Source organism: Accipiter gentilis, chromosome 18 (genome assembly GCF_929443795.1).
Source record: "Accipiter gentilis chromosome 18, bAccGen1.1, whole genome shotgun sequence".
Classification (NCBI taxonomy): domain Eukaryota; kingdom Metazoa; phylum Chordata; class Aves; order Accipitriformes; family Accipitridae; genus Astur; species Astur gentilis.
Window position 1 is genome coordinate 5953412 of NC_064897.1, and position 21653 is coordinate 5975064.

Below are 21653 nucleotides of genomic sequence, written 5' to 3' on the forward strand. Positions count from 1 at the left end.
ACACTGGAGGTACTCGTCTAAACCCATGTGGTTTAGAGCCTTCAGATATCTCATGTCTTGTGTCATGTCCTAGTTATCTGTTAATCAAATTCTTACATTCCTATGTCTTGTTAATCAATTCGTGTGATCAGTTGCAATAAGGCCCTGTGTTGCACATACATACACAGAGATCTGTAAAGAGAGCCATCAGCTCCAAAGTACAGGCCTTTCCCTGTTGAAATCAAAGAGATCTTTAAGACTCAGCTAGCCAATAGAAGACGTCATGAGTATTTGTCCAACATGCCCCACAAAAATTAATGGAGATTTTGGTGATTTTTCTTGTTCTCTGAATGCCTTCTGGTGTCCTCTTTTGGGGTTGAGATAGCTAGCCATGGCCAGCACTTCTCATAAGTTGCACTGCAGCTGTTACACAGAGGTCAGCATCTCTGCTCTTTGACCAAAGTCACTTTCTGGATTTGCATGTAAAACTAAAAAGACACTAGTAGTTTTATTTTGGTGTTACTCTCGTACTGCAAGCTTACATTGGGTGTTTGCCTACTCTCAGTCTTGTTACTTATTTCCCAACTCTTATCATCCACTAAGTATGTATTTTTGCATTTTTTTTCTCAGCTGCATTAGTACCTGTTTTTAAAAGTCTCTTAAGCCAATTAGATCCACCATATCATTCTGCACTAGTAACAGAAAATTGCGTTTTTCTTTATCAGGATGTGTCACTGATGGAGTCTGAAGAAACCAGTGAGGGAAATACCACTCCCCCAGAAGCCAGCAGCACCACTGGGGAAGCTTGGGATTCCACAGCAGCTGAAAGAGAGCATCATGCCTCTCACACATCAGCCGAAATGAGCACCAGCCCATCTGACTCTGCAAAGGGAGCAGAGCTCAACACTCCCAAGGATTGCCTTTCTACTCCAGGGAAAGCAGCAGAGATGCTGGGCAGACCCTCTAACCCTGTGGAAAAAGTGCCAGCAGGACTGGAACAAGAGCAAGGTGATGCAGAGCCTGAAAAGGGACTCTCAGAATTGGAAGGAGAAATGCTTTTAGAGGAGGGTGGACTGGATTGTTCACTGAAACTTAAACAGGTAGAGCTGGTTGACCTGGAAAGCAACCAGGACTCTTCCTCTCTCAGCACAGTCCAGGATGGGCCAGCCCCTGGTAGTGCCATCCTGCAGGCTGTGGACCTCAGCACCGAGTTTCCTCACTGCCAGGCAGAACTGGCTTTTCATGGTTCAGACCCTCAGGCCCAGCATCCGAAATCTCCTTTGGCTGATGCCATTTCCTCTCAGAGAGAGACACCTAAGTGCTTCTTGGTGTGTAAAACTGTTTCAGAGGGGCATTATAAGGCTGAACCATTTCTGGATAAGATCTCCACAGATTCTTTGCAGGAGGTAGATGCTGGTGCAGCACAGAAGCAAAGCAGCAAAAAAGTGGCACCAGCAACTGATGAGCAGCCTACGTCAGAGGAAGCAGTAGAGGATATGGCTAAACCTTACACTTCTGAGGATGCTAAGGAAAGCATAAGAGCACTCCAGGGTTTGGAAGAGAATATAGAGTCTTCCTCTTCCCATCAGTTGTCTTCCACCTTAATAGATGACAGCCAAATAACTTCACTACAAGCAGAAGCAAACATCGCAGCTCATGAAACAAGGAATAGCAGCATGGTCAAAGACCAGGGAACAGTAATAGTTCCTAAAGAAAGCTTACCCACTTCCAAACACCTTCATCTTGAAGATGATCACAGAAAAACAGAGGACAGACCTGCCTCTCCAGCAGAGAGTGCCTTCCAAGTAAAGGATACTGCTAAACAGCATAAGAAACCAGCACAGGAGGAGGCAGTGTCTGAACTTCAGCTGGAAGAGGAGAAGAAAGAGTGCAAAGAGCAGAATCTGCTGGAAGAAGGAAAATCTTTGGAGCCCAAAGATCAGAAAAACAAGGAACAAAATGAGCAGGAACAACAACTGCAGAGGGAAGAACTCAAACTGGAGGAAGAGCTCAACCTGGAGGCTCTGACAGAGCTTTCAGCTTTCAGGTCAGAGATATCTTCTGTTCCCAGGCATAGTGTGGACTTGTGTGGTCTGGAGACTGTTTTTTTGGCTGAGCAAATGGGATCAGCATTTCCTCCTGAGGAACCTGTCTCTGTGGATCAGCATCCTGGTGAGGATGTACTGCTGAAAGCTCGTGTCACAGAAGCAGGTTCTGGATGTCAGCAACCCACTGTCAGCCCTCTGTCCTCAAATAACCTGAACCCAGCAGGTGAAACTCCAGTGGTCCCTCCACACACATGCCATATCTCTGACCAGGCAGAAGACCTAGAAGACTCTGGCCGCTTTTCCATCGGTGGTCAGGACATTGGAGAAGCTGACTGGGATGACAGGATAAGACTGGGCAGGGAGGATGAGCACAGTGATGGGCATGGAAAGGCTGTCCAGAGGTTTGATAAAAGAGATGCACCACTCCATGGAGGAGTGGCAGCACCTTCTAGCGCAGAGAACCCAGAGGCTTCTGTTCCAGCACACCCTTCCTCTGGTACAAAGAACTTGGAGCCACCTGATCCCATAGATCCTCATCTCATTACAGAAAATCTGGGAAAAGCTGAGCTTCAGCACTTCATTCCAGCTTTACCCTCAGAGCTCACCTCTGTGGCTTCAACGTCTGGCCCACTGCAAGAGGGTGCTAATGGAACAGCCTCTGTGACCCCTGAGGACTGTCCTGGCGCCAGCCTGAACAAACTGCTAGACTCTGTAGAGGAGCCAGCTAGCCAAGCTGCTTCTCTACATGTGCAGCACCAAACATCAGGGGAAACTGCTATTGTAAGTACTGATCCAGGGGAGGCCAACACTTCCCATGAACTCCTTACTTCTGAGGAAGGTTTTCATGAAGACCTTAGTGGCCCATCCTCTTTCTCTGTAATGTACACGAGCTGCCTTCCTCTAGGGGGGAGCCTTCCTGAGGATAGGCAGACTGTGGCTATCATTGCAGGGCCTCTGGAACCCCCCCAAACACCAGGGAGGACTTCCACTCCCCTGAACCACCCAGAGACAATTCAGCAACCCCCCACTGAAAAAAGTGCCATTATCCAAGGAAAAGAAACGGGACCAAATGTGGGTCATGAAGCACAACAAATGCCTTTACTTGATCAGCCTGACTGCAGTTTAAACCAAAACGAGCCTGGATCCAGAATCTCCAGTGTCCTGAGCACCCTAACTTGGCCCTCTGAAGAAGATACGGTCCTTTCTGAGAACCAGCAAGAACAACCTCTGCCCCATGTGTCCCACTCAAGCCTACCTCTGGTGTCTGCGCCTGATGCCAAACAGCTTCCTCATCCTCCTTCCCATGTCCAAAGCCCCAGTCATGCTCAGGCTGCTGCACTTAATTCAAATCACCTTGCTCAACCTCCAGCCCTTGAAAGTTACCAGCCACTGGCTCCTGTACTCTACTCCAGGCCACATCTCAACTGTGGTGTGGACAATAATAAGTTACTAGCCATTCACTCTACTATAAGCCATCCTCTCTGGACTGCTGCCTCTGTGTCTGATTCTAACACTGTGGCTTCTGCTTCTGATGGAGAAGATGTAGCAGAGAAAGATGACCTTGTTGCAGTAACTAGAGAGTGGGATCTTGGTGACTCAGGTACCCATGATACAGAGACTTCTGATGACTCAGGGGTCAGTTTGTTGGCCAAAAGCTTTTCTGCTGTTGGAAATGAAGCGTTGGCTGGCTGCTCGGACACCAGCCCTGAAAGAGCGGACCAGTGCATGGATATACAGTGTGGAAGATCCTCACCTGACCACCCTTCTTGGCCCTCACTGGAAGGCCTGATAACATCCACAGACTCCAAGAGCAGAGACTCTGCAGAGCCACTTCCAATGCTAGCATTCACCAATCCAATCCACTTCTTCCAGCTCAGCCCTCCATCACCGCCAACCACCAGAACGACCTGCCAAGAGGAGGAGGTCTCAGGGGAGCTACAATGGGAGCAACAGGCAGGCATCTTTGGTGTGGACACAAAAAACATCCAAGCTCCTTTGGCAATCACGGAGAAAACAGAAGGTGAGAGGAGGGTCAAGCAAAGGCTGGAAGGAGAAGGAGGACAACACCACTTTGTAGCTCAGTCAAAGGAGGAAATGCCCAGACATTCACCCTTGGAAAAATCATCAAGTTGGCCAGACAAAAAAACAATCAGGGTAGTTGCTCAGGAGCCAGCAGCCAATCAAGAAAACCCAATTAAACGCCGAGTAAAAAGCAAGGACTGGCACCGTCAGGGCCTGAAGAGGACATCAGTACTACCAGATATCTTGCAGGGTGAGTCCTCTCCTCCATTCTCCCCCTTGTCCCCAACCCCGCCTTATTGCAGATACCAAAAATGTAGGATTAAATTAAACAGGCAGTGTGACAGAAGCATGAGAGCTGAGAGCTCGTTGTTGCTCTTGTGCCTTTGCTTCAGCCCTGTAGCCCCCTTGCTGTCCTGCCCCAACCTCCCCCCTCCCAGCTCTCTCCCAGTATCTCTCTACTGCCCTGGAACCAGTGCATCCTGCTTGTTCTCCTGAGTAGGGCTGCACTCTGGGGCTCAGTCCCCTCATTTCACACTAACACCTGCAACAGAGAGCTTATCTCGCTTCACAGATTCCTCACCCCTCGACTTCGCATCCCCTTTCTCTTCTTGTCCCTTCTCCATGTTTAATCATCTGTCACCCTTCTTCAGTAATGCAGGCTGTTTTGGCCTACCTGCAGGAATGAGTTTCTTGGTGGGGCTCAGTGCAGAGCTGCTGCTTATCATCTCTGCTGCCATCACATGGCCGTTGCATTTTGCTGCACTTGTAGCAGCCCGTTTCCAAGCAGTAAGGAAAACGTATGCGCACATCTTCAGTAGCAGGTATCTGTTACTACATGTTTTAGTTCCTTGTGTATTTGCTACCTCCCTTTATTTTGCAACCAACACCTTTAGGTTCCAATATGACCTTCTGAAAGGGATGATCTTCCTGAGAATGTAGGATTTGAAATTACAGATAAGAATGCAAATCTGTCAAATCCAAGGTCCCAACTTGCATAGAAGCCAAATTGCTGATGTCACAAAAGAAAAACATGCATCTCCTGTAATGCAGGTCATTCAGATAGTACTTACTGTCAGGATACATGTCTGTTCTTTATTATATCATACATGACCTTTAAACTTACTTGCTGCTTCTCAGTTCTTAGTTTATTTTCCAAGCTCCACACCATGCTGGATTTTTGGCACAGAGGAAAAGGAGGGGAACATGGAGGGATGTAAAAGGTTTGGCAGCACTCGAATCAAGATTTGTTCATGTGTTTGACCTGTAAATTCTTGGTTCCAAATTCTAAAACATTCAAGGCTACAGTACTGTCTTTCCCCTGACCCATTCTTGCAGTTCAGTCTTTGGGCTTTCTTCCTTCTCCTGCTTCCAGTGAATTTTATATAGAATTTCTTCACACCTTATTTGATTAAATCCCTCACAAAACAAAAGAAAAATCTACACTTTCCCCGTTTTACATAAACAGGAGATGACTCAAGCAGCAGTTTGTGAATGCTCACATAGTACATAAATGTGAAAATTGGATTACAGCACTACATCCCTTCTAAGACTCTTCACAGAGGTGACTGTTGGATGTCCAGCATTTCTGCCCCAGAAGTCACCGTGAGTTTTTGGGGGCTCAATGTCCACAAAAGAAAGTCTAAGACTTTTCAGATGTGACTAGTGACTTTGGGTCCATTGATCATCCGATGGCTGGCCCAAATTGCTGAAAGGGGAAAGTCAGCACCAAACAGGGCCCGCAGGCAGCGTCTTCGTGTGGGCAGCTTGAGAGGGAATCTCTTAGAGTTCCTGTCATCGCTGAAAGCGTCAGCCTTTTTCTTTGTATGAAAAGCAAACGTGGCTAAGTAACAGATGTAAAGTGTAAGTAATGTCAATGATTATTAAAACCAGAATGTTTCTGACCCAGAAGTAAAGGTCAGGAGGGCACCTGTACTCCAACCCAAGACCACCACTTAGGTGGGGTGTAAGTAAGTGGTATCTGTGTATCATTTGGATTGTAGCTTGACTCTAAAAATGGACTTACTTTTTACTTTCTATTTGTCTTATATGCAGAAATTCCTTCTGTTCGTTCAGAGGAAGAAGCTCACAAGGCACACAGGGAACCACCAGTCAGTTCAGAAACAGTTATACTGCGGTAAGTCTCTCAAAGGCCCCTTAGAATTTTTCCCCATCCCTGTGTAGCACAGACACCTGATGCTCCCCATTGTTCCAGAGGGACCAAAGATGATGATAAGGAGTAGAAAACTATAATAAAATGATTTAGGCCTGTGTTTCAGTCTGTGCCCTCTGGGAGAGGATCCCATTGCAACAGAAGTATTTCTGTCCCTTTAGGACAGTGTTTCTATTAAGCCAAACTTTGTTCTTTGTGAAGTAAAGCATGTGGAGCTTGGGCTTATTGGAAAGAGAGGTCCTTGCTGTTACAGATCTGTTGCTAAGATTTGGATAAGCCATCTCTGGTGCTGTGCTCTTCATTCACTCTTTGTTTCCAAATCGTTATTCCCTGACAGAGAGAAGAAACCTGCAGACGCAATGGAGAACTTCAAACGCCGGCACTCCAGATTGATCAACTCCTGTAAGTACCTTCTGCCTGAAGTGCTGTGGCAGACCCCTCTCCTCCATCCTCTCTCACCCTTGCAGTGAGCACAAAGGAGAGGGGCTCCTGCCACACGGTAGCAAGGAGGGAGCGGAGCGTTAGAGAGCGGTGTTCAGTGGAGGCAGTGAAACCAGAGTTTTGCAGTACACTCGGGCAGCTGGTCAGCTTTGCTTATAGCAGATGCATGTGGTCTAATGTATTCAGTTGTCCTAATGTGAAACAGTAACAGAGTTTTCTTCAGATTGAAGCAGAGGGCAAGTAGCTGCTATATAAAGTATAAATGTATATGCCTCTCTTCACAGCAAGATTGCTGTATCAGGAGTACAGTGATGTGGTTCTGAACAAGGCCATTCAAAGCCAGAAGAGAGTGGATTCTTTCACAGAGGATATAGAGTCGACTTTCCCAAGCTCCCCCAGGCTACGGAGGAAAGTGCTGTCTCCCCAGGACTCATATTTGCAACGTCTGTCAGTCTCATCTAACGCATCCCTCTGGCAGGACATCCCCATGATACGGGGCAGCAGAATGCTACTCAATATGTCCCGTGATGAGCAGAAGCTGCAAGAGGTAATGGACAGATGTAATAAGGTAGATGGGTGGTCTGTAGTCAAGAAAGAGTCCCCAGAAGGGTGGTTAAAATGGAGAGCAAAAATTCTGGTGCGGGAATGCAGGTGGTTGAATGCAGAGGTCACCTCTACCCATGTAGGTAGTATGGGGATGTGGTACCAGTGCTTGTGAAGTAGCACAGCGCTGAATTGTAGAGAAAAGGAGCACTGAAGGATGGACTCCGGACCTTATCAGTAACTTTATGAAAACAGACATGGGGAAACTGGAACAAGATAAAACAAGGAATTTTGAGCATGCTCAATGCAGAAGAGAATATTAAAGTAGAAGACTTCCAGCATTCTCCTACACATAAGCTTATGAGAGATGCTAATAAAACCACAGTGAATTGTCGTTCCTGTGGTAGAGTGTGAGTTTACCAAATTGACCTGTCTGAGCTGCAGGGCTGAGAGGAAACAGGAGGACATATGGGTTCAGCAAAATGGTACATAGAGAAACTGGGTAAGGAAAATGAGAGGAACTGAGAAGTGGATGGGAGGACCCAGAGAAAGAGGCGAAAACAACAGCATGGGAAATGTGATGAAGGAGAAAAACGTGAGTGATGTGGATGCTGGAAAATTTATGGGAGCATGTAAAACAGGGAACCTAGTGAAAGTAGAGTTGAGGGGGAATAAAAAGGAGAATGAGAGCAGGTAGCTATTTTTCTTTTAAGTCCTGTCTTCTAAAGAAAGAAAGACTATATGTAATGACATGCTTGCCCTTCATTCCTAAAGCCTCTCTTCTGTAATTACACACTACTTACATCATGTACTGTGTGGGTTTCTTGCTTTGCCCCTGCCTCCTCTCCATGAGATTCCTCACAGATTTAAGTAGTCTAGTGATGCTGTGCTCCTTTGTTTTATTTCTCAAGGCCAAGTTTGAGTTGATAATGTCTGAGGCTTCATACCTGCGCAGTTTAAATGTGGCAGTGGATCACTTCCAGCGATCAGCAGAGCTCCAGGCAATGCTCACCAATCAAGAACGTCAGTGGCTTTTCTCCCGCCTTCATGATGTACGCGATGTCAGCGCCAGGTGAGATATGGCCCTTTGCTTCCAGGGCTAACACCCTCCATGAAGCACAGACACAGCCCGTCATTTCTGTCAATAACATCTCTCATTCCTGTTCTGCATGTTCACTGACCTTCAAGGTAGATACACAAACACAGCACTTTCTGATTGCATACCAACACTGCCCTGAAAGGAACACTCACCTTTTTAGGTGACAGGGCAGTGTAAATCTTGGTGTTAAGTCCCAGATATTATAGCACAATTGTGCACAGAGCTCATTGCAGGAGATCAAAATGTTCAAAATCCCACTCTAGCCATGCGCTATTGGCTTCAACTACCACTAAACCTGACTAGCTCAAACCAAATGCAGCTCCTGCCAAATACAAGACAAAAGAAGCAGCTGCATGAGACCTGACAAAAAAAAAAAAAAGAGGGAAAAAAAAGTAAGTTACAGCCATCACTTGACAGAACCTAATGTGAATCAATTGAGCATAAGTCATAAAATGTAGACAAGACCCCACATGCAAGGAATCCTGTATGCTGTAGGATTCTGTTCTGCTTTTCTCCTGCAAGGTTTGGCTACATATATTGCTAAGCTAGTATGGTTTGCTGCTACCTTTTCCATTTCTACTAGTGGAATTATTCTGGTGATGTCTTAATTTTCAGTTGTTTCCTGACCATGCCTTTAGAAGTATGACCTCTCAAGAACAGAGGTCTTTCCTTGCTGATATCTAGCTCTAAATTGTCATTGTACAGGCATTATGCTCTCTTTAGAACTAAAGAGCTATCTTGTGCTTATATGTGGGCTGTCAGGATTTTAGAGGACTGAGGCCATTCCAGCTTTATTAAATGACACTGATATTTCCTTCTCCTTTTATGGCACCACAACCATGTGCTGCAGTTTCCTCTTTGACTTGGAGGAGAAGTTTGAGGAGGACATGTTCACCTTCCATGTGTGTGATGTGGCTCTGAAACATGCCCCTGAGTTCCGCAGGGTGTATCTACCATATGTAACAAACCAGACGTATCAGGAGCAAACCTTCCAGCGGTTACTGTAAGTTTTCTCATTTTTTGCACCTTCCCCCCCCCCCCCCCCCCCCCTACTTCCTTACTGCATCTTGAATATTCACTCTTTCAAACGATGGGGAATGCTGCAGGTACAGGCTGTTGGCCAGTGCTCACTATGCCCCCAGAAGAACAGGCAGGAACCTTCTTCAATTCAATGGCATTTGGGACAGCAGGACAGAGCTGCATAGCATAGCATTGGAAAGGGAATGAATAATTAATATCCGATTCTGTTGCAGGCTGTTCTCTCTGTCTACCCTCTACTGAAGAGAGCAAAAAAGACTGTCCTGGATAATGGTTTTCAGTCTATGGTTTTCAGACTACTAAGAACTGGAAAGTGATAATTTCAAGTGGAACTTCCAACCTCAACCATTTTGTGATTTCTGTAATTAAGAAAAATAAGGCTGCTGTCAGTAAGCTTCAACTTTCTACCCAGGAGTACTTAAGAATGGATTGAAAATCTTGGGGCCAGAGAACACTGTCGGTCTCTCTTGTTCTGGGTGGTGGAGTAGAACATCTCTTGCCCTCCTCTTCTGTACCCAGTGGCACAACTAAGCATTCAGCAGGCATGGGCCCAGTCCTAAGCAAGGTTTCCTTGCCACTTCTGCACTGCTTCCCTTTGTAACAACCCAGTTCCAGTGAAGCTACAGTGATTCTGGGAGACGACAGTGTTCCCAACAGGCTATTCAGGCACTGTCTCTGGGTGCTGCTGACTGGGAGAGATCTAGTCTCGCAATTGATTCCCTTCAGGGAAGGCTCAGTTTCACACAGAAAGGACCTCAAGGATATTGTCTAGGGCACGGTCTACTGGGCGTACAACCTTCTTCCCCATCTCTTCAAGGATATGGATGGGACTGGCTATTCTGGTGGCCAGTGCCACTCTCATGCCATTAGCCTTTTTATCTGCCACAGCCCAACATGGAAAACTGGATGGCAGTGGCTGTGTCTAAGAGGGTAAAAGAGACATTAGGGGAGAAGGCAGCTTCTCTCAAGAGTAGCAAGAGGGGAGGCAGCTGTTTCCAGACCCGGAACACAGCCCCTGGCGCTGGACTGTTCAGTGTAAGGAAAGAATACAAACCACCACTGTGTCTGTGAAAGAAGCCCTACTGATAGAGGGGAATTGAAATGTAGATGTTACTTCTGGCTTTTATTCTAGAGGGCTGTAGCAGAAAGAGGAAAGATATAATAATAGCTGTACTGCCATCTTAAAGCTGTTAGAAACCCATACTTGCTCTTCATCAGCGGAGTGGCGTGGTTTCTTGACATCTTTTGCCCCAGGGACAAAACCTGACTGTTGGGACTACTCCAGCACTCAGCACTCACTGAAATCTGATACTAAGAAGACTATTTGCTCTGATACCTCGATGTCTTCTTTCTTTACCACTCCCACAGAAATGGAAATGCAGGGTTCCAGCAAGTCCTAGAGAGACTGGAAAGTGATCCAGTGTGCCAGCGGCTCTCACTTAAATCCTTCCTCATCCTACCCTTCCAGCGCATCACTCGACTCAAACTCCTTCTACAGGTAATTGTATTGATTCTCTGCTTTCCTACAGTTTCTCTCAAGCTGACCCTTCCTCAAGTGTGAAAGTCATATAAATATGAGCTAGCTCCAAGCACTGGGTGGAAGGACTGCATACAGCCTTTCATGCTGTATCCGTGACAAGTTTGGCAAGATGTTCTAAAGCCACTCTGTTGTGTATATTGTGAATATGCCTTTGCAAAAACAAACCTGTTTGTCATTGTACAAATGCTTGCTATGCATTAGACCAGCACCATGAGTTGGATATGATAGCCTGTGTGAGGCAATGCAGTTTGTATACTGATTAGGACTTTGTTGCAACACTACTTCAATTGTACTGCAATTTATGGATAATTTATGGAGTCTTCTCAGAACATGTTGGTTTACATTTTATTGAACTTTTTTGGCTTCCTGCTAGGAAAACAAAGCAAGAGTTCCTTGGCTGCCCTCTGGAAGGCAGCCTGTCTCTACTCTCTGCCTGCAACATTGACAAATAGGAGCCTTCCAGACAGGAATGAGCAGGTCCCTAATGAATTAGTTTTGAGCTCTTTTAATGAAATTTTTCTTTTTGATTATTTGAGCTTTTTTTTGATAGGAGAATAGGAGTATCAGGCAAAGAATAATTCTGTGCGTAAGGCCATTTGTGCTTCCATTAGTGGTTGCTTCCTATGCCATGTAACTTGTACATGATAGTTAATAGGATTTAGATTTTCAAGGATGGCCTGTTCAATGCAGCTGATCAGTGACATTCTGCATCTCAAATTTCTGGCCTTGTTATCTCCACATCTCATCACCTACCACTGCTTTAGTTTCCATTGAGGCTGGCATCTTAGTGTTTCCTTGTTTCTCCTACCCCTCCCAGATACATACGTCCAGCTTTCCCTGTTTGCATTATGAAAAACATCTTTTCTCACACAGAATATCCTGAAGAGAACTCGGCCTGGGTCTGAGGAGGAAGTGCAAGCAACACAGGCCTATGATGCACTTGAAAAGGTAAGGCCGTCAACCCGTTCTGCAGCCCTGCAGAAAGGGACCTGGGGGTTTTGGTGGATGGTACCCTCACTACGAGTCAACAATGTGCCCTGGCAGCCAAAAGGGCCAACTGTATCCTGGGGTGCATTAACCGCTTGAAAGAAATGATTGTCCCGCTACACTCAGCAGTGGTGAGGCCGCACGTCGAGTACTGTGTGCAGTTTTGGGCTCCACAGTATAAGAAGGATGTAAAAATGTCAGAATGTGTCCAAAGGAGGGCAACAAAGGTGGTGAAAGGACTAGAAGGCAAGACTTAGGAACGGCTGAGGATACTAGGTTTGCTCAGCTTAGAGGAGACTGAGGGGTGACCTCATTGCTGTCTACAACTTCCTCATGAGGGGGAGCAGAGAGGGAGGTGCTAATCTCTTCTCTCTGGACGAAAGGGAATGGCTTAAAGCTGTGTCAGGGGAAGTTCAGATTCGATATGAGGAAAAAGCTCTTCACTGAGAGGGTGGTCAAGCATTGGAACAAGCTCCCCAGGGAAGTGGTCATGGCCCCAAGCCTGACAGTGTTCAAGCCTGACTGTTAGGTATATAGTTTAACTTCTTGTTTGCCCAGTGTGGAGTCAGGAGTTGAACTCGATGATCCTCGTGGGACCCTTCCAACTCAGGATATTCTGTGATTCTCCACAGCAATGTTGTGTCACACAGCTGCAGGGCACTGAAGTGGCCCAGTCCTTTTCATTGATCCTCATCCTTGTCGAAGGCCCTTGTCATTGATCCTCATGCGTAACAAATCAGTGTGTTCATGTGACTCTCCTGCATGTGCAGTGGTTGCTGTGAGCAGAAAACACTGAAGCAGGAGCCAGCTGGGATGCGACTGAACCTGCACCAATGATAACAAACTACTTTTTTCAGGACTCACTCTTTCCAATTTCCTAACCACCATTTCACCTTTGTGTTCCTTACCTTTGTCTCTAACTAGTGATCAACTCCCACACTAGCCCCTGCAAGAAAATCTTGCTTTAAAAAAAAGAAAGCATGGCAAGACATGACTGTACTCTTGCATCCCTTCCTCTATCCTGTTTTATTACAGAGACCAGATTTAAAGTCTTCTGGGACAACTTATCAAAAATGTCTACAGCATCATAAGGTAGACTTATTCCTAGCTAGGTCCTATTCTGTCTAGTGATGATTTGACCTTCTTGGAGTGTCACTCCCTTTCTTACAATATCTCCCCTGTTCTCCACCGCAAACCTAAGGACCAGTTCAACATAATGCATGCCTCCTTAAAGCTCTTAAGACTGCACCTGTGTGCTGCACTGCAGTCTGAGGTGGGTGAGCAAAAGTTATACACTGAAGTCCTTAGACTCCAGCTGTGTTCAAGTCAGCGTTATCTCTGTGACACTGTTATGCAGCTGCCCTGTATCACCTCAGGCAGCTACATAGGCAGCTTACAGGCTGAAGTACCTCTGTTTCATTGTGTAGTGTCCTCACGGGTACTGGCAACAAGCTCTGGGTTGTGGAAAATCGGGGCTGATGTTTATCTAATTAGCCTCCTGTGTTTACAGTGGAGCATCTACTAAGAGCTGCTTCCAAATGACCAGCAATTCAACCTTTGTCACCTGAGAGAGATGTCTCTAGTATTCCCCCCAGTATCCCAAAGTTAAAACGATAGTTATCACAGAGACTTCATCTAAATATTATCTTCCTTAAGAAAGAAGGATGATCATTGTAGGTATGGAGAAGTTTACTACGCTCGCCTGGAAAAACACTTTTTTTGCAGGAGGATGCCTAAAGAATTGTCACTTACACTGACTCTTGAGTGGCTCCTGGGAGTAGTACTGATCCCACCAGGTACTTCTGCTTCCACCTCACTGATCTTCTGTTTTCCTCTGCAGCTCATCAAGGATTGCAATGAAAATGTCCAGCGCATGAAGAGCACTGAAGAGCTGATCTACCTCAGCCAGAAGATTGAATTTGAGTGCAAGGTGAGCTCGTCCAGTCCCTGGGCCTTGCTCTAGCCTAACATATTTTCTCTCTTTCCTCACAAAGTCACTTCCACTTACTTTATGTTCTCCTCTCCAATATACACAGAACTGTTGAACCAGAATATCATACACAAGTCAGCTCTTCATCAGTGCCTCCCTTGCCCAATCGTTTGTGTCAGCCTTCAGCCAAAGGTGCCTACAGTGACTTACACCTGTCCAGTTGGAGAGGGGAAAGCACACTTCCTCTACAGAAAGGCGAAAATGCAGATCCGAAACTCATGGATACCGATTTCCTTGTACGTGCTTGACATAAATGTTTATTTCTGTCTTGCAGATATTCCCACTCATCTCACAGTCGAGGCGACTTGTGAAGTGTGGTGAGTTGACAGCACTGGACTTCAGCACCCTGAGTCCAAAATGGAAAGTCACCACTCGTCCCATCTACCTACATCTTTTCAATGACTGTCTGCTCTTGTCTCGGCCGAAGGAGTGAGTGCTTCAACACAATTCTTGCTGCCCCTTCTAAAATACCTGTCTCTTTCTGGGTCTGTGCTTTGGTGAAAGAGTCCTTTCCCTCTGCCTGCCAGCAAGTGGCAGCATTTGTCAAGTCACTCTCCTAACCCTACATTATGTGAGTATCATGCAAGTATGTGGAATCTGATAGTCCCAACTCTTAATCACAACATATGCTAATATAATAAGATATCTTCTGGTCCCTAGTGCCACGCTTCTATTCTGTCTTTCCATCTCTGTAATGTGAAACACTTTAATAATAACAATTTATTCTAGTTTTACTTGGTAAATAATTTCTTTCTGAAGGACAGTATGAAGATTAGTGAATATGCAAATCACTGGGTTGTTAAGAAACTAAGAGAGTTGTTGGTTGGTTGTGTTGGGGTTTTGGGGACATGGTTTCTTTTTAAGCTGTAAGCTATCAGATAAAATTCTGACAGGACAGAGCTTAGTATTTCTACCCTTTTCATTAAGTCCCCTCTCTCTTCTCTGGCCTTCTGAGACTTCTAGCAAGAACAAAGCTTAAAGTGCCTAAAGCAGATGAAGACTCATTAAAAGCTTTTTGCTTTCCCGACATCAGAAAACAACATGGACTCTCTTTTGTAACCCTCATCACCTTAAAACTCACAACTTGTTTTGTTCCTCCTCTTTACTTGCAGGGGTGGACGTTTTGTTGTGTTTGATCATGCTGCCTTCTCAGATGTGCGTGGGGAGAAGTGCGAGATGAAACTGCATGGAACAAACAAAAATGTTTTCCGTCTCTTTCTACTTCAGAATTACCAGGGAAAGAGAGTGGAGTTTTTGTTTCGTACAGAGACACAGTAAGAGCTCAAGGTTACCCTCAGTATAACCTGTTACCATAGCTAGACACTTCTTAGGAGCCTGATGGTTGTCCCTCAGCTACCCAAATGCTGAAATATCAAATGCAGCTGCTGAGTAGAGGACTTGAAAAACATCCTCTTGCCATAACAAGCCCCTAATGAACCACCTTGCTCCTCTCTCATCATAGCTGCTCATACAGTACTACCATGTTATGTCATGCCATCAGCCTCCAACAATGGGAGTTTTTGCCTTTTCCCATCCCCTTTCTCCACTTCCACTCTGTCTGCTTCCCCTAAGTACCACCTCCCTGACCCCTGCTGTGAGCAAACCTGGACACACACACCCCCATTCCCATCATCGGACTGCTATCCCTCCCATTGAATCCTGACACCTATCTGGTGATGTTTTCCAGCAGTGAGAAGCTGAGGTGGATCTCTGCTTTGGCTCCTCCACGAGGAGAACTGGACCTCCTGGAATGCCCTGGTGAGACTGCTCTGCTACTACAGCAATGGGGTGGGCTGGCTCAGAGGAGTTGGAGTCACTGTGAGGTGGAACATCCCAAAAATTACTCCAAGGCAGAACACTTGCCTTTTTGTAAATAAAGATGATGCTCACTGGGCTTTCCCTCAGTGCCAGGTTCTGCCAGTTATTTTATCTATTTTTACTCCTCATATTAGGTAGAAGACCTGTAGTCCCTCCTCCAGTTCTCTGCTCTTTAGTGTTTGGGCAGTCCCTTATCCCCTACCTCCTCTGGGGCTGACACACACAGGTTTACAGTTGCTTTCTAGTATACCATTATGATCTTTCCTCCCCTTTAGATGCACCACAGGTTCAATGCATAAAGACTTACAAGGCTCGGGAAAATGATGAGCTGGCTTTGGAGAAAGCAGATATCATCATGGTTATGCAGTACAGCAATGATGGTGAGCAGAATGAACAATGGCTACCTTAAATTACGGGTAGGAAGTTACTCTAGTACTGTAAAGCCTTAACACTACAATCAGGCTTTAGAAGGAGCCTCTCATTTGTGATTGTTGGATTGAGAGGATGAAGAGACTCTTCATTAAGACACATTATTTGGAAGCTGAAAGGGAATCTTTTTTTTTTGATCTTAGGGCTTTGTTGGAGGGGGCTTTTGGGAAAGAATGAAAAAACATTTGACTATTTTGCCTCATGTTTTGCTTTTCCCCACACTGCAGGATGGATGGAAGGAGTAAAACTTTCAGACCGGGAGAGAGGCTGGTTCCCCTCGGAACATGTGGAACTAATCTCCAGCAAACATGCACGACAGAAGAACCTGAAGGAGGAACAACGTGTGAAGAATGCCAAGCAGCAGGTCTTCTGCAAGAAATAAGACTCTACTTTGTTTGGACCTGTACAGTCTCCCTGCCATGGGGAAACCATCTTTTTTCTATTGTGCCTCAGAAGAAACACCTCTGCAAAGAGCATAACACAGCACTTTGACAGAACTGGGTGCTTTTTGCCAAAGAAAGCGGGAATTCAATCAGGAAAAATCATTCACTTCCTGTGTGTCACCAGGACTACGGCAGCAGTAGGAGGAAAAAAAGTTGCATGTATTGCTTGCTTTGTGGTAATAGGGAGGGACTTTACTCGGACAGAGGTCTGGGATCTGGACTTCAGAAAATATATTCCTGGTTTTGCCACTGACAAGTTGCAGGACCTTGGGCAAGTCACTTCAGAATTCTGCCTCAGTTTTCCCATCTGTGAAATGGGGGTAAACTTACCTACCTCACTGGATGTTGTGAGGCTAAATTCACTAGTATTAGCATACTAAGAGCTTTGAGTTCCTGAGAAGGAAGGTGCTAAGTGCAAAGCACAATAGAGTTGAGGAGACTCTTCCATTTGAATATCCTCTTGATATCTTGATGGTATTGATCTCCATAGTGTAATTTCCACTTAGAACAATTTATCTATTTGATTGTGCAAGTCTACTGTTTTTTAGATAGGCAAGTATTTCATTGTACCTAAATTTAACTCGGTCTCGGCATACTGTTAAGAGTCCTTGACAGCATTAGAAAATCCACTGGAGTTAAGCAAAGTTTTTGGAAGCCACTGTGATGATTTCCCCCACCTTAAGAGGTATCAAGCTGCAGCATCTGTTTCACAAAGGTCACCTCTCTTCTGAACAAGTGTCCCAATAAGCCATCTGAAATGACTCTTTTTTACTCTGCCTCGAACTCAAAGTAGAACAGTGACTTTTGACAAAGATTTTTATTCCATGTTGGTACATGCCCTGTACAAAATAACCATGACTAGGCATATGCAATGAAGTGGCACTTTCCTGCTGCTCTTAATTTGATAGCTGATGTGGTATTGCATGCACCATTTTGCACACTTATAGAAAACACTGAGATATTTAGCCACTGTAGATAAAGTCAAAATATGTACCAGGGACTTTGTTCTTTTTTAGAACTCTCTGGTTTTAAGTCCAGTTTACATGCAGTCCTGCTTTTGTGCAGAACCTGTCTATTTGAGGATATGCCTTCAACTGTAAAATACTGTTTCTATGTTAACGTGTTTGCGTTCAGTTCAGTCAATGCAAGATCAAGGATAAGAATCAATACACCAAAGAAAGCGACGTGTAGCCTTCTTGCATTTAATATATTTGAAGAATTAGTTATCTTGATTTCTCCAGCTTTCTGTCTCTGTAACATTCTGCCTTTAATTCCCATTTTCCTTGTATCTAGTATAGCTTATTACAGCCTATTTATATCAATAATTTTAGCTGGATTTAAAAAAAAAAAAAGTTGCTTTTAGTCCTAATAAACTCATGCACTTCTCCAGTTAAAACAAACAACTTTCTGCTTTCCCGTTACTTAGGTTTTCATCTCAGATGTAATTCAATTTTTACTGAATATATATTCAGTATTTTCATTATTTTTTTCCATAGAACTCTCCTTTCAAAGTGAATATTAATTACAAATAGCTATACTTAGTAGAGGCAGTGAAGAAAGCTTGCTTTACTAGCCATGCTGTAGGATTCTTCAGAGTGTTATCACCAGCCCTGAAGTGACTGCTGCTGCAGGTTCCATAGTGGTGCTAGTCATCAGTATATCAAGGTAAGCTAAAGGGATGACCTACAGAAGCTGGAAGTCCAGTCCACTGTACCAGTAAGACAGGATGTAATTATTCATTTGTCTTTTTAATCTCTGGTCCAGACTACAGTCTGTCTACACGTTTTTTCCCTAGAAGAACTGAAGCTGGTCACTAGCTAAGAATGAAAGCAAAGCCCTACCTCAAACTAAAATAAGTGACATAAGACGACTTACAATCCTCAACAAGACCCCTGAATGTTCAGACATCCAAAACACCTGCTTATCCCAAGCTGTCATGAATTTATGCAATACATAAGTCATCAGGTTCACCAATGTCTCAGCCGGGATACAGAACACTGCCATAGGATCAATTCAGTACGTGCCCGTGTAAGGTCATCTTACGTAAAGAGTCTGAGGGTCCCACACCCCTATCAGCTTCATCTTTGCTACCTGTATCATGAGGATGCAGGCCATAGGTACTGCTGTTCTAAATCAGAGGTCATCTTGTTAAACGTTTAACAAGTCAAGAATTTTTTACTCTTTCAACTTCCACCCTCAAAAACAAGCAGGCATATTGTTCATTAGGATCTCCAAAGGTGGTTTCTATGTTGAATTCCATATGTTCTTGTTGAGATAGGAAACTTCAACGCCACTGTTGTGACTGGCAGGACTTCTATACTGTCTAACTAGTTGTATCAAAGGCTAACTTCTCCCTGTCACAGGTCCAGCCTTTATTTCCTGTTGTCAAGTTTTTGTATGTTTAGAAACATTTAAAGGTCAGCTTATGCTTCTAAGAATAAGTGTTTATACCCTGGTTTACTTTGATTTCTTATGTTTCAGATAGGCGTCAACTTCTTACTATTTAGTTGCATTTTTAGCCCCAGCACCATCCTGTCACAAAAATCCATAAACAAATCTGCACTGAATTGCTTCATGCTTTTGAAGCTGATTAACATCTCTTTGTTTGTACAAACTTAATCAAACTTGTACAATATCACTTACAACTGCACGTTCAGGAGGCAGGAATCATGTTGATGAGTATCTGCTGTGTCCTATTACAGTCTTAATTATGAGTCAAGATGTCTCCCTACATTGTCTAATGTGGATTACCCAATTTCCCAGAAAATCAGTATTAAACAGAAATAGAAGTATAGAGTTTGCCAGCCAAATCCCTATACATTTCTAGTCAGATCCCCAAAGAAAGTCCACAGAATGGGAACACTGTATGTGAGAAGCCAGTGTATCTTAAACAGCTGGCTGTAAATTGAATTAGAAGAAACCATCATCTTCCACAGGAACCTGTGGAGACTGACACATAGTGTATCTGGACAAAAGAAATTTAGTATTTCTATACTGAAAAAAAATGAAAGACAACCTTTAGAGGGCAGTTACACTCCTTTCTCTTTGTGGTAGGAACAGCAATGAAATACAAGCACAAACTACATTAAAAAAGTTTTATTGAGAGTCTGAGAAATTCATGGTTATGTCTGAAAATCAAGTGTTATGACTGCTGTCTTTTTTCATATAAAAATATAAAATATATATAAATACATATTTGGCTCAAAAAAAAGGTCACAGCCCTGGAGACCTATGTTGGTCTCTCCTAAAGGAAAATAAATGAAAGCATTCTCCGCAGTTCTTATTCCCTTTCACAATACAAGAAAAAGCTGACAGTAGGACCAGAGTTCAGTAAATAAACACAACCTTGCTCAGAAACGAGCCTCTAAAGCAGTTAGTGATTTTTATCTTTGAGCTTTTATCTAATATTGAGGAGATCCCATCCCCTCTAAGATCAGAGTTGTGTTTTGTCAGGTCAATGCTGCTAACAAATTAAATGCCATTTTAGCTGCAATAACATTCCAGCCAGCATGCCTTGCAGTTGGTGGCAGAACCAGGTGCACTGTTAGACTAATTATAGTGTCACAAAATGTTGGCACACATGCTTCAGTTTACACTCATTTAACATAATGAAACTACTCTCAGGTGAAAGCATCTGCAGAAGCAGGACCTTTGATGCTAGAGCAAACCTTGAAACAAAGGCAGGGCATATGGGGAAATACACAGTAGGAGAATGGTGCTCTGCCAGCAATGATATACTGAGCCAATGACCAAGATGAGGATGTTCTGTCTTGGTGCAGCAAAACACAATTAAGCAAATCACATTCTTCCAGCAAGTGCTGTCTTTGCTGTTTGCAGACACTTAAGTTGTGTTTCCAGCCGGCTGCGCTTCACTTAGTGGTTAGGAAAGCTGTACACAGAGGATGCAAGAGCAGAGGGCTTGGTTTCTGGAACCACCGTGACCCAAGTTGCAGCACAGCTCTCTCCATGAACTGCACGTGAGACGAAAGAAGTCGGAAAAGCCGGGCTTCGTTCACTCCTACCCTCCATCTCATGTAAACAGCTGCAAGTGTACAAAGCTGGTTTAAATGTTACCTGGGCGGATGACAACACTTGTCGTAGTGTGAGACCGCTAACTGCCTGGTACCACGCTATCAGGAGTGTTGTTTTTTCTGAGAATTGTTAAGTATTGAAAGGATGCAAAATTACAGCACCTAAAGTCAAGAAGTGCCGTTTATTTCTTGCAGCCGCTAGTTTATGAAGAATCGGAAGCAGTGCTGAACAATTGCACCCACAGCACATAAAAAACCCGAATCTGTCTTCCTGCCAGCCCGCAAGGAAAGATAACGAGGTTCATCTCCTAACATCTGGGTTTCCAAGGCAAGCTGGCTCCTCACGGGAGCTGACGACGCGCGGTCTTCCAGGTGTCCTCACATCCACCAGAAAACGCCTCCGTGCCCTCCTGTGGGGGGACAGCTTTCTCCCCGCTCGCAGACCGGCCTCCCCTCCGGCCCCCCACTCCCACGCCGCGGGGGAGGACAGGCGCTTCCCCGCCGGGCGGCCGCCGAAGATGGCTCCCCCGGACGCCTGAGGGGACAGGAGAGCGGGGCGGGCGGGCTGGCTGGCTGCGGCCCCGCTACCTGCGGGTGCGGCTGGGGGAGCCCGCCTCTGCCGCTGCCTGAGGTAGGTTGGTCAGGCAGCCTCGGGGGGGCCCAGGTGGCCTTGATGAGGCGGCCGGGGCCGGCGGCCGGCACTCGGCGCGGGGCATTAACCGGGCCGGGTCGGACGCGCCGCCGAGCAGGCATGGACGGGGCGGGCGCGGAGGAGGAGGAGGAGGAGCGGGCGCCCGAAGGGCCGGGTAAGGGCCGGGGCGCCGGCTCTCATTAATGACCCGGGGGGAGGCACCCGGCAACGAGCCTAATGAGTATCCCCGGTGGAGGATAACGGCCCCGTCGCCTCCTCCAGGCTGCAGCCTGCGTGGCGGGCCCGCCGGGCGGGCTGGGGCAGCGAGGGCCGGCGGCCATTAGCCCCTGCCTCTCCTCGTCGCATTGGGTTGGGGCCCCGCGGGGAAGCCGCCATTTTGCCCAGGGTGCCTTGGGCGACTTGGGGCGAGGGGCTGCTGCTCGG

General features: G+C 45.5%; 1 protein-coding gene across 1 annotated transcript in view; it reads left to right on the plus strand.

Annotated features, from left to right (window-relative positions):
• Positions 1-19420, plus strand: part of ARHGEF5 (Rho guanine nucleotide exchange factor 5) — a gene marked incomplete at its 5' end in the record, with an annotated part of 38455 nt that extends 19035 nt beyond the window's left edge. Inside the window, 14 exons of the mRNA XM_049822277.1 lie at positions 705-4299; positions 6102-6183; positions 6557-6621; positions 6945-7207; positions 8115-8275; positions 9153-9305; positions 10709-10838; positions 11754-11828; positions 13708-13797; positions 14132-14286; positions 14970-15131; positions 15545-15615; positions 15951-16055; positions 16332-19420. Of these exons, the coding sequence (XP_049678234.1) occupies positions 705-4299; positions 6102-6183; positions 6557-6621; positions 6945-7207; positions 8115-8275; positions 9153-9305; positions 10709-10838; positions 11754-11828; positions 13708-13797; positions 14132-14286; positions 14970-15131; positions 15545-15615; positions 15951-16055; positions 16332-16486 (5262 nt within the window). The remainder of the gene's footprint in view (positions 1-704; positions 4300-6101; positions 6184-6556; positions 6622-6944; positions 7208-8114; positions 8276-9152; positions 9306-10708; positions 10839-11753; positions 11829-13707; positions 13798-14131; positions 14287-14969; positions 15132-15544; positions 15616-15950; positions 16056-16331) is intronic.
• Positions 19421-21653: the final 2233 nt, after the last annotated feature.